A 12605-nucleotide genomic window follows, 5' to 3' on the forward strand; every position below is an offset into this window, starting at 1 on the left:
GAGTTCATGATAATCCTATCCCTAAAAGTCGTCACTAAAAATCGTTCTAAAAGTTTTTATTTTGAATTGGTACATTTTTAAAAGTAATAAATGTTGCCTGTTTTCCATGACCCTTTTAAAAATTAAAATATCCAAAAGAGATTCTAAAAGTGAAAATTTCAAATGTGTAAATGAAAGTATCTCCTTATTGATGAGCAAACAAAATTAATTTGGACAATTTTTTGCGGAGTTTGGTTGTTTTTTCTTCTGTTCTTTTCTCATGCTAGATATTCACAGGTTGGGAACTTTGTCTCTATTGTAAAAGAAATAAGTAACAATTTGCTCTAGCCAATAAATATCTCTATTGCAAGTTGAAGAGAGATCCTGAAATTAAAATACAAATTTCAAAACAAAAATAGGTTTTCAAACGAATTGACTCCTTAGAAAGAATGAACTGAGTTTATTTATTAAAATGGTAATCATGCCATGATTTTCATTGGTTGTATCAAAACAGTCCACATGTTGACACATATAGAATCTTCCAAAGTATCGGTAGCAACTTCATGCAGCAACAAATCTTTGTTCAAATCCTTTGAAATTCAACTTTTAACTAGTCTGTCTGCAATATTTGTAACAAACCCCTATAAATGTGTACAGAGTACAAAGATACTTCTTACAAACTAAATCTGAAGTACTGTATGTTAGTAGCTAGTACCATAGCTAGTTTGCCATTTTCAAATAGAACTAAATCCCTCCGGTATGGTGAAGACGACATGAGCGTTCTATATTCTTGTATATCTATGTGTTTAGGCTAATGTCATAAATCATAACCGAATCTTGGAAATCATACAAACTAATTAGAGGACATGTCGTCTTTCTTTTTTCATTTGACACATATGACATTGTGCGCAGTTGGTCGATTTTTCTGTTGCCATCTATTGTACTTGACAACCTATTTGGAGTTATTTACTTCACTTCTTGAAAAAAACATGTTTCTGAATTGTTTACAATACTGAAAACAGCCACAGGGTGTCTCTGATAAAATTACAATACTAAATACAGCCACAGGGTGTCTCTGATAAAAATGTGTTCAGGCTTTTTAGCTTTTTAAACATTGTTGTGCTGTGTTAAGAAATGTTGCTGCTATGACCATACTATCGAAAAATGTTGCTATCAAAATTAGTTTTTATTTAAACCAATTCTTAGTTTTATGCATAACCAGTTTATATATTTTTGATCAAAAAATATTAATTTTTAAAATTAAACCGGGAGAACAGTAATAATACAATATATGATATTCAATTTAATCTTCACTTTATCATCTTTAAAAAAACGAACAATGTTGTTCATATAAATACCCAAAGACATGTTATCATAGGATAGAACCATTTCTTCAAATCTCCTTGACAGGAAAGAAAGGTTTTCTTGCTCTGCTCTGTTTTTTGAACTTTGGTGGCCTAACTGTCCTCCCTGAGCATAGTATCTGCAAATGCCTCCTGTCTCTGGAACCGGTTAAGGATTTCCCAAAGTTTGAGTTTCTTGGACAGGGTTGCATTCTATTTGGTATTAAAATTAAAGGATTCACACTGGTTTTTGGTAACTGGTAGACCTTTTAATACTTAAGCCTACTTGTTCCAGAATTCTAAAGCATACAGGGCGTGCACTTTTCCTACCCAAGTTGTCTCTACGTAGTTGGTAAATTCTAGAAGGGATGTATATTTTCTTCAATATCCTCATCATCATCTTTCTTTGATTCTAAATAGCTAAGGCTGACGTCACTGTATCCAAACCAAACATATGTTGGTTTAACATATACAAGGGAGAAGACCTACTTGACCAGGAACATTATGTTGACAGATATAGGCTGTATGCAGCTGCAGATTCAGTAACTTCCGACGAATACATTGCTTAAATTAAAGAGACGTCTTGTGATCAATGTTCCAGGGAAGAAATTTCCAATTGTGGTATTAGGAGCTCTGGAAAGAAAAATATCAAGTTTTCAAATCTGGAAAAAGTATGGGTTTAAGAGATAAAATCTGTGTATACTCTCTTTGGACAACTTGGTTAAACTGGACCAGTTCGTTTATCTTGTTGAATAGGAAGCTGTAAGTTCTTCTCAGTTTGTTAGGCATTAGGACAAAACCTACAGAGATTGCACGCACAGCCTAAACACAAATTTGATCAATTTATTAGGCTTAAAGATTTTTAGTTGAGTGCAGAGAGTTCATGATGATATGAATACAGATTCCTTTAGTTGAGTGCAGAGTTCATGATAATATGAATACAGATTCCTTTAGTTGAGTGCAGAGTTCATGATAATATGAATACAGATTCCTTTAGTTGAGTGCAGAGTTCATGATAATATGAATACAGATTCCTTTAGTTGAGTGCAGAGTTCATGATAATATGAATACATGATTCATTAAATGTCACTTTCCTACTCCACAGTGTTATGGGTCCCCCTGAAAACAAATATATCCAATATCAGGGTAAATATTGCACCTTTATGGAATTAGATTTGCCCGAATAAGGAAGGAGCAGAGTCAAAGGTTCCATCCAAGTAGATATAATCGCTGTGAACTAAAATCCACATGCCTAGAGTAGACATGAAGAGCATGATGAGTTGAGACAGTGAAGATTGGTGAAGATCTCCTTTCTTTTTTGAAACATCAATCATTTCCATTTTCTGAGTAATGCATTAAAACTAAATTTTTGTGTCTTAATATTTTGTTGGATAGATGCGCCCAGCGCTCGGCCCAGAAATTGTCTGACCCTAACCTAACCCAAAACAAGGTGAGGAAAGCATATTAATAAACATTCGAGGCAGCAGCGCTCGGCCCCCTGGAATGAAAAAAATATGCAAATGTTAAGGATACTAAAGATTGACTACCTTGCTTAAATAATCAAATTAGTACAGTTTTAAGTAGAAATTGAAAATTATAAATTGAAGATACAGGGTGTCCCACGAAACATGACAGTATGCAGGACGACTTGAATGTCGTCTTGATTTTTGATTTAATTTGCTGCGTTTATTTGTCAATATAATTTTAGAAGTACATTTCTAGAGATAATAATCACAAAATTTCCCTTGTCCTGCCATTTCCAAAATGTGGTCTGCCTTTTTTGTGCTTTCAATATTGCCCGAGATATGAAGAATTTCGTTCAGATTTCGACAATTTTGCTTTTATTTAACAAAATTGAAATCTGAACCAAACTCTTTATATCTCCGGTAATATTGAAAGCACAAAAAACGCAGACCACTTTTTGGAAATGCCAGGGCTAGGAGAATTATGTGATAGTTGTTTCAAGAATCATACATGTTAAAGTAGAAGACTAAATGTCACAAATAAATTCAAATACCAAAGACGACTTTCAAGTCGTCTTGCTATTGTCATGTTTCGTGGGACACCCTGTACTTCCCAAAAGACTGTGCGGGGGAGGTTTGGAAGCTGTGCGGGGGAGGTTGCCTTCCCTCCCTCGCCTGTACGTTATGTACTGACAAGAGTAACCCCTGTAATTTAAGCAACTCTAAGCATCGACTGTTTAACGTTAAAGGACGGTTTCAAACATTTAAAAGTAATTTTTTAGTATTTTATATAAAAATATATATAACAGCTTATACTAACTAAGTGTTCAGCAATGGAAAGGTCTTCTGTGGATTGGCTCTTGCACTTGTTGGACGGGGTTCTCTGACTGCCAGTTTTTTACTCAGCAGATTTTTCTTATAATGGTATCGAACGGTAACAACAATACTTTTCCAACAAGCTATTAATCACGGAACTTTTCCAATAAATAAAGATATTCTTGATAAAAACACCTCGTACCAACACTATTCAATAAAATGACGTATAGTGGATGAAAAAGCTTAAAATAATCTCGGAAAAGGGACAGAGCAGTGAGCGAGGGGAGGAAGCCCAGCCACAACAATTTCTAGTCCGAGCCACAATCTCCTCATTTCTCGTATGTTACGGAGTCAAGAGATTTAAGTTTTCATAAGTAATGTACTAATTATTTCAAGAGATTTAAGTTTCACTTAACAAAAAGTTTAACATCATTCTCACGGCTTTGAAGATTTCAACATGATGTAAAGCAACACTTTAGTCGATCCATATTTTACGCCATAACATGGCCTGATTTTTAAAAGATACCTTCATTTTCAAGAATAAGAAACTTAAAAACACATATTTAACGAAGGACGAGAAGGAAGGTGGTTCGGACGAGAAAATGAGGAGAATGTGGCTCGAATGAGAAATTGTTCTGGCTGGCCTTTCCGAATGTTAGGCGTAATTTTGAAGATTACATTATTTTAGAGAAAAAACGTTTCATCGAGGCCTCCCCATTTATGTAGATTGTACGAATTGTAAATAACTAGGAGCACTCTTCTACACGATACAATGATGTTTCTTTCGATCTTCTCAGTAAGTGGTTTGTAATATACATTTTATCCAAGGAATTATTTTCCTGTAACGGGAAGTTTTACTCTTTTTGCTATTTAAAACGACAGTAATGGTGAGTATATACCCCTGACCTGCACTGATATAAAAACTGGGTAGTTACCTGCACTGGTAATCATACTTGGTAGGTAACTGCACTGACATAGATACTGGGTAGATTTTTCCACTGGTATAGATACTAGGTAGATACCTGCATTGGTATTCTTACTTGGTAGATACCTTAACTGGCTTAGATGCTGGGTAGATACCTTCACTGGTATATGTACTGTTTAGATACTTTCACTGTGCTAGCTATTAGGGGTAGATACCTGCACTGTTACAGCTTTTAGGGGGTAGATACATGCACTGATGTATATACTAAGTATAGATACCTGCACTGATAAATGTAGATATTTGGTGGATACACCCACTGCTATAGGTAAAGACCGGCTTATATTCCTACCTCTTCTACCTGTAACAAACTGGCGATAGATAGATAGATATATAGATACTTCATCTATCCACCTATAGATAGATAGATAGATACAGGTAGATAGGTAGATACTATCTATCTATCCACGTTTAGATAGACAGATAAATACCTATACAGTGGTTTCATATTTTCACTTTCAGTTCTCTTCTCTTCTGCCGGTGGTGTAACCTTCATCATTTATCTCGCAGATTTTTGCATCATTTTCTGCAGATTTCTTCTTTTGTTTTTGTGGATTTCTGCAATATTTTGACAATCAAAGTGCTTACTTTTTTAGATGTTGTTTAATGATCAGGGAATGTTATGTTGTCTTCAAATACCTTTCTTATTTTACAGGTTTCACTTCTATTTGGGCTCGTTATAAGATATTTTTCTTTATATCATCATTCCTTACAGTTAATCATTTTAATCCTTTCTCTTTTTTATCTTTTACCATTTTAAGTTATTGGTAAACTTTAACTCTTTTATTCTTCTCCTTTAAAGCCTTGCTCTCTTTTAATCGATCCTTTCTTGATCTATCCTTTCTTGATCTTTCCTTTCTTGATCTTTCCTTTCTTGATCTATCCTTTCTTGATCTATCTTTTCATGAACTATCCTTGCATGATATATCCTTTATTGATCTATCCTTTCATGATCTATTCTTTCATGGTCTATACTTTCGTGAATAATCCTTTACTGATCAATCCTTCCTGATCTATCCTTCCTGATCGAATCTATCCTTTCTTGATCTTTCCTTTTTCGATCTATCCTTTCTTGATTTTTCTTTTCTTTATCTGTTCTTTCATGCTCTATTCTTTCATGATCTATCCTTTCCTGATTTATCCTTTTATGGTCTATCCTTTCATGATCTATCCTTTCATGATCTATCCTTTCATGATCTATGCTTTCATGATCTATCCTTTCATGATCTATCCTTTCATGATCTAATCCTTTCATGATCTATCCTTTTATGATAAGTCTATTTTGAAATTTTAAAACTATGATTAATTTCCAATATTTGAAAGAAGTTGTTGTTAAAGAAATATTTTTAAATTGTTACATTATTGAAGGTCGTCTTAGTTAATACCGAGCATAAAAGCATTAAAGCTTCTTTAAAATAAATTCGAAGAAAATCTGATAAATGTACTTTCAGACAAATCCTTCGAATTCTTTAGGAAAATGGCAACCGTTCAAAACACTGTTTTTGAAGAGGTAATTTATAAATAAAAAGGGATATCAAATGTCGTCTTTTAAATAACTCTGCTCTGTTTAATATAATTAGATTGATTTATCGCTGATGGAATAGAAGTAAAGTTAAGCAAAGATTCATCAAAATTATGTTTAATATTTCATTTATAATAGTTAAATACTTGTAAGCTTAATCTATAAACCATCAATATTAATGTAAAAATATTTTTAAGGAAATAAACATTTTTATGGAGTGCAGTGGTGTCCAAATATTGTTAAATCCAGGATGTTGCTAAATATACAGGGCGTCCAATCAAGAATGACAATTTCTTAACATTTTATGATTTTTGAGGAATTATACAACATCGAAGCATTCATTCGTGCACACGTTGATTTAAAGGAAATGCAGTAGTATCAAATTGAAGAGGGGGATGCCAGGTTCACCCTTGAAACCTAAACCTGATCAATAATATGGAAGGTTACATATTTTTATTTACAAAAACATGGTGATCTAATTCATTCTTGATAAGACTAGGCTTGTAAGGGGATCGTTTTGAATTGGCATCGCATGCTCTTTCAATGTGAGGTCATTTGAAAATACGGTGACATTCCCTTTGAGATCAAAGACGACATATACAATTCGTACATTAATTATCATGGTTAGTGGTATACCCTGTGGTAGTGTATCTTAATAGTTTCCTATTGTTCAGGTGGCGGACAAAAAAGCAGTTTTGGAAAAACTTTTTTACAAAATAAATGTACTTGAGAGGAACCTGGAATATAGGGTGAGTTCTGTTTAGGAAATGTAAATAATATTATAATTACGCTTCAATGGAATATTAAAATGTTACTTTTTCTTAACCATGTAATGTTTTTTCTTAACCATGTAATCTTTTTTCTTAACCATGTAATCTTTTTTCTTAACCATGTAATCTTTTTTCTTAACCATGTAATCTTCTTTTTTTCTTTTAAAAACAATTATTTCGACCATATCCCTTTTATTGGGTCAAGTAAAGTTAAGTTAGGTCCTGAAACCCCTATAACTAAAATACTCACTAATCCAGGAGGGGGAGGGGGCCCGGGGCTAAGCCCTATAGTCCCCCACCACCACCACCACCGTATTCTGATCATGTATTTTAGGATTTAGCTGAGGTTGAGAGAGAAAGGATTGAAAAAGATTTACAAGGTGAGACTGAGTAAAAATAAACGATTTTTAGTTCTTCTTAAAAACTTCAGATTTATGTTGAGCCATTAGAAGTCCATTTTTTTGTAGACAGGGGCATATTCAAGGGGGGCTTTGGAGCTTTTGAGGGCGGAGCGTCTGACCATATTTCTGTATACGCCCCTGTTTGCAGGGTCTTTATCAGATTTACCTTTCTTAATGTTCTTCTCATAATATTTCTTGCATTTCCTGCATCTTTACTTTACACTCCTTTATTCCCTGCATCTTTACTTTACACTCCTTTATTCCCTGCATCTTTACTTTACACTCCTTTATTCCTGTACAAAATCCTTAAATAGCCATAGACAGATAACCCTGTATAGTAGAACCTTAATATTTTCAACACAACTCGTCAAATAGTTTTAAATTTGTTAATAAAATTAAAATTCATAATCTTAGAACATCTAATTTTTAATATTTAATTTTCTAGTTTTGAAGAAAGAGCTGAAATTGACAGAAGAGACTTTAAAAAGTTTACATTCAGAAAACATGGATGGATATGCTGTAGGGAAGCAAATAATGTTATTGTACAACTTTTTTTAGTTTTTGCGATTTTATTTTTAATGATAATATTATGTTTTATTTTTCAATGATTTGCAATGAACTTCAATGAATTGCAATGGACTTTTTTTTCAAAATATGAAAGGAAAAATTATGTTGTCAACTTCTCATGGAGGGATGGAATTGATATGCCTTTTAACCAATCGGGGATGCATATTTTTAAAATTTCTTTGTTAGAAATATCTGAAAACTGAATCTCCTTTTTTTTGGAAAATCAAAGTTTTTGTAAAATTAAATTTAAAATATTATTTTGCTCATTTGTTCAGTTTGGATGGTATTTCTGTTCCTTGTGTGCGTTTATGCGCTGATAAGACTCTCAAGAATGGCGCACGAGGGATAATGATCAATTAATCAATTTCATCTTTAAATGGACTGTCAGTGTTATTTCAGAGTTGCCAATGCTATCTACCCTTTAAACCTTAATCTGAGTAACAAAAAGAAATATATCATCGTGTCACCATCTAGAAATATATCATCGTGCCACCATTTAGAAATATATCATCGTGTCACCATCTAGAAATATATCATCGTGTCACCATCTAGAAATATAGAATTGTGTTCTGACAGTTTCATTCTTGGTCTCTCCTGTATAAATCCGCAAGTCAATTTTAGAGAAAAGCACAACAACAAATTTTCAATTTTTAGTTTTTAGCAAACTATGATATATTTACTATTTTTTTGCTCAGACCAAGGGTGCTTTTGTGAATCAGGCTTGAACCTTTTCCATTGGAGGGTCATTCAAAACTATGCCGAGTCACTCCAATCAATGAATCAATATGAATGAAACATGTTTCCTATGCGGGTATAATGCATCAATGAATCAATGAAACAATGAATCAATGAATCAATGAATCAATGAATCAATGAATCAATGAAACAATGAATCAATGAATCAATGAATCAATGAATATGCGGGATCTTTCACTATTTATGATATTAGTGTGTTTTAACAAAAACAATAGTTTTTATATTTATTTTTTGGAAAAATAGAGAAAAAAAAACTTTTATTTTTGCAATCAAACTTTCTTCTCTTTTTTAGTAGTCCTAAATATAAATATTTTTTCTCATTGCAATTTTATTAAAAACTATCCACACAGTCAAAGTTTATTAGTGTAGAAAATAGAGTGATGAAAAATAAATGTTATCGTTTTTTATCTATATATATTAATATTTAATTTTATTTATTTATTTATGAAAACATTTTTATAAATTTTTACTGAACAAGACAAATTAATTACTAAAATCTTTTTCAGAGAGCATGATTTTCTAAAGTTTTATTCTATTTTTTTAAGTGAAAATCACTTTAAAAACTCGTGAAAAAAAAACTTGTAAATAAGTTTGTGAATTAAACGTGATTAAAATGTCTGAAAGTGATATACTCGAACTTGAGTTGGACAAAGTTACCGAGATCGATGCTGTCGGGTTGTCGCCGCGCGGGGACACTGACCATGAGTCGGCGGGTAATGCTCCGCCCCCACGACGGAAATCCTTCTCGAAACTGAGGCGGCGGTTAAGCCAGACCTTCCGGTTCAGCCTAAATGGTTCTTTGGCGGAGTTGTCTGGAGGGTTTGGGGATCGGACAGAGAGAGTGTCGAATGGTAATCTTCTTTAACATCATAAATTCATGAACAAACTATATTTTATGGATTTTTCTGTTTTCTTCAAATCTAAAATAATCCAATTCTTGCAAATTTTTCTTTAGACCAGAAAAATAAAGTTGCAATTGATTTTTAAATATTTTGTGGATTTCAAAATAAAAAATAAAAAAGTCAATTCTAACCAACATATCTCCTCTTGGTCCATTTCAGGTCTTACACATTCCGGTTCAGAATCAAGAAGTATAGAATATAATGGAGAAGGATTCGACCCGGCCCGCCCTACCATATAATTTATACATGCTTTGCAGACGGTACTCCATTTGAAACTTAGTTTTTGAAGGTCGTCTTTAAATGTATTTTCTTACTTTACCATAGCAAATTAAACCATTTTTTAAATGATTAAAATACGTTTGCATTGCCAATTTTTTCGCATCACAAAAAAATGTGTTTGTTTATCGTTATTCAGCCTAATTTGTTAACCGTTTAATGTATACAATATGCAAAGCATGTATAATCATATAGTATAGGGCGGGCCCGGTCTATCCTAGTATTCCATACTCCTTGTTCAGAATTTACAAAATAATATCCGTTTGATAATTTGATAATATCATATTCAAGTTTCCCCCCGTGTGTTTTTGTTTGTATTAGAGGCCTAATAAATTATGATCAATTTTATTATTATCCAAGAAAGAAACTAACAACAAATATAAAAACCGACACAAAGTATAAAAATTTAAATGTTAAGGTTTGAAGCTAAGCCACATAGGGTAAATGTCCCGGCCCTCTGAAATTCTTACATATTTATTAACTTTCTAAGGGGGGGGGGGCACCACCCCTTCCCTCTCCTCTAGAGACTTAATACTGTTATTTTTTATTCATTTAAAAATATGATATTTTTATTTTCCACTTTATTTAACAAATATTGAGTCCTTTCAAGCATCAACACTAAGCACTTTGCACATGTCAATACTAAGCACATTGCACTTGTAAATACCATGCACATTGCACATGTAAATACTAAGCACATTGCACATGGCAATACCATGCACATTGCACATGTAAATACTAAACGCATTGCACATGTAAATCCATGCACATTGCACATGTAAATACTATGCACATTGCACATGTAAATACCATGCACATTACACATGTAGATACTATGCACATTGCACATGTAAATACCATGCACATTGCACATGTAAATACTATGCACATTGCACATGTAAATACTATTCACATTGCTCATGTAAATGCCATGTACATACTATGCACATCGCACATGTAAATACCATACACATTGCACATGTAAATACTATGCACATTGCACATGTAAATACTATGCACGTTGCACATGTAAATACTATGCTTATTGCACATGTAAATATCATACACATTGCACATGTAAATACTATGCACATTGCACATGTAAATACTATGCTTATTGCACATGTAAATATCATGCACATTGCACATGTAAATACCATGCACATTGCACATCTAAATACTATGCACATTGCACATCTAAATACTATGGACATTGCACATGTAAATACTATGGACATTGCACATGTAAATACTATGCACAATGCACATTGCACATGTAAATATTATGAACATTGCACATGTAAATACTATGCACATTGCACATGTAAATACTATGTACATTGCACATGTTAATACTATGCAAATTGCACATGTAAATACTATGCAAATTGCACATGTGAATACTATGTACATTGCACATGTAAATACTATGTACATTGAACATGTAAATACTATGTACATTGCACATGTAAATACTTTGCACATTGCACATGTAAATACTATGTACATTGCACATGTAAATACTATGCACATTGCACATGTAAATACTATGTACATTGCACATGTAAATACTATGTAAATTGCAAATGTAAATACTATGCACATTGCACATGTGAATACTATGTACATTGCACATGTAAATACTATGTACATTGAACATGTAAATACTATGCACATTGCACATGTAAATACTATGTACATTGCACATTGCACATGTAAATACTAAACACATTGCACATGTAAATACTATGCACATTGCACATGTAAATACTAAACACATTGCACATGTAAATACTATGCACATTGCACATGTAAATACTATGTAAATATTATTGTAAACAAAACAAAACGGGAATCAATTACTTGACATGCTATTTTTGATAAAAATGGCATGAAAAGAGTGGTTTGTCCGATTCATAACATATCAATGAGGAAGATATAGTCGTTATAGTTTTTCTATCTTATACATTTGCTAAATACTTACAATATCTTTAAAATTGTCTCTGCAGCATAAATCCGCAAGTCATTTTTATTGAGAAACCACAATTTAAAATAATCAATTTTCAGCTATTAAAAAAATCATTCCTAGTTGATCAGAAAAAAGTGTATTCGTTGTGAATTGCTCCCCTTGAAACCATGTTTTTAGGCTAATCTTACTGCAAGAAGAGAATGACTAAAGAAAAACAAGATTCCTAGTTTTTATTTTAATTCCTAACATTCACCCTTCATTATCTTTACATATTTTGAAAGGTTTTATCTTGCAAATTTAAATTTGTTTTAATATTTTGTTTCAGGTGGATCACGTATGCGCAGTATTACAAGTTTAACCAGAAAACTGAGTTTATCTAACCCAAGAATACTCAATATGGAGAACCATCATTCTTTTTTTGGTAACATATTTTTTAACGTTTTATTTTTTAACACTTTATGTCATTCACTTTTCACTAAACCCCACCATTCATTCGATCAGAGCACTGCTGATCACTCCAGTATTTATTCAGTATATTCTTAAATTGACTAGTAGTGAAATTTCAAATGACCTTCTATTTAAAGAGGAGCCTTTCCGATTCACAACACTATCCTTTAAACTTTTGCCGGATCAAGGATGTCGGACATATCCGTATTAATCAACTGTAACGCTTTTAATTGCTATATAGTATGTATACTTTGTTTGTAACCTGTTATATATTAAAGAAATATTATTAGTTACTTTTTAAAAGTTGCAGAAAATACAAACTTTCTTTTCAATGTTTGAAAACACTGTTTGAGTTCAGACTGTACACACTACTCAGCGTCAGTCGCGTTTTAGAGGGGTTCGAGAGGGTTTC

At 32.7% G+C, this 12605-nt stretch overlaps 2 protein-coding genes across 4 annotated transcripts in view; both read left to right on the plus strand.

Moving 5' to 3' along the window:
• Positions 1-5987: 5987 nt before the first annotated feature.
• Positions 5988-8696, plus strand: LOC111709387 (uncharacterized). 3 transcript variants are annotated; one of them, XR_002766844.1, is made up of 6 exons: positions 5988-6093; positions 6780-6854; positions 7210-7255; positions 7722-7799; positions 8119-8280; positions 8539-8696. XR_002766844.1 is itself a non-coding variant. In XM_023483039.1 (5 exons), exons 1-5 carry the CDS (start codon positions 6061-6063, stop codon positions 8190-8192), a joined length of 306 nt encoding a protein of 101 aa, XP_023338807.1. In that variant the 5' UTR covers positions 5988-6060; the 3' UTR covers positions 8193-8696. The 3 variants fall into 3 exon arrangements, 1 of the variants encoding a protein (XP_023338807.1); XR_002766845.1 differs by having other exon boundaries at positions 8563-8696; XM_023483039.1 differs by having other exon boundaries at positions 8119-8696.
• Positions 8697-9110: 414 nt separating this feature from the next.
• Positions 9111-12605, plus strand: part of LOC111709375 (cyclin-dependent kinase 17) — a 49038-nt gene continuing 45543 nt past the window's right edge. Inside the window, exons 1-2 of the mRNA XM_023483028.1 lie at positions 9111-9450; positions 12072-12167. Of these exons, the coding sequence (XP_023338796.1) occupies positions 9213-9450; positions 12072-12167 (334 nt within the window). The 5' untranslated portion in view covers positions 9111-9212. The remainder of the gene's footprint in view (positions 9451-12071; positions 12168-12605) is intronic.

The sequence above is a fragment of the Eurytemora carolleeae genome, unplaced genomic scaffold, assembly GCF_000591075.1.
Source record: "Eurytemora carolleeae unplaced genomic scaffold, Eaff_2.0 scaffold948, whole genome shotgun sequence".
NCBI lineage: Eukaryota > Metazoa > Arthropoda > Copepoda > Calanoida > Temoridae > Eurytemora > Eurytemora carolleeae.

Excerpts from the sequence above, each read along its gene's own strand:
- LOC111709387 (XM_023483039.1), top strand. The coding sequence starts at position 6,061 with ATGGCAACCGTTCAAAACACTGTTTTTGAAGAG. Across the intron at positions 6,094-6,779 it reads AAAACACTGTTTTTGAAGAG|GTGGCGGACAAAAAAGCAGT; the intron begins GTAATTTATAAA and ends CCTATTGTTCAG. Across the intron at positions 7,256-7,721 it reads GATTGAAAAAGATTTACAAG|TTTTGAAGAAAGAGCTGAAA; the intron begins GTGAGACTGAGT and ends TTAATTTTCTAG.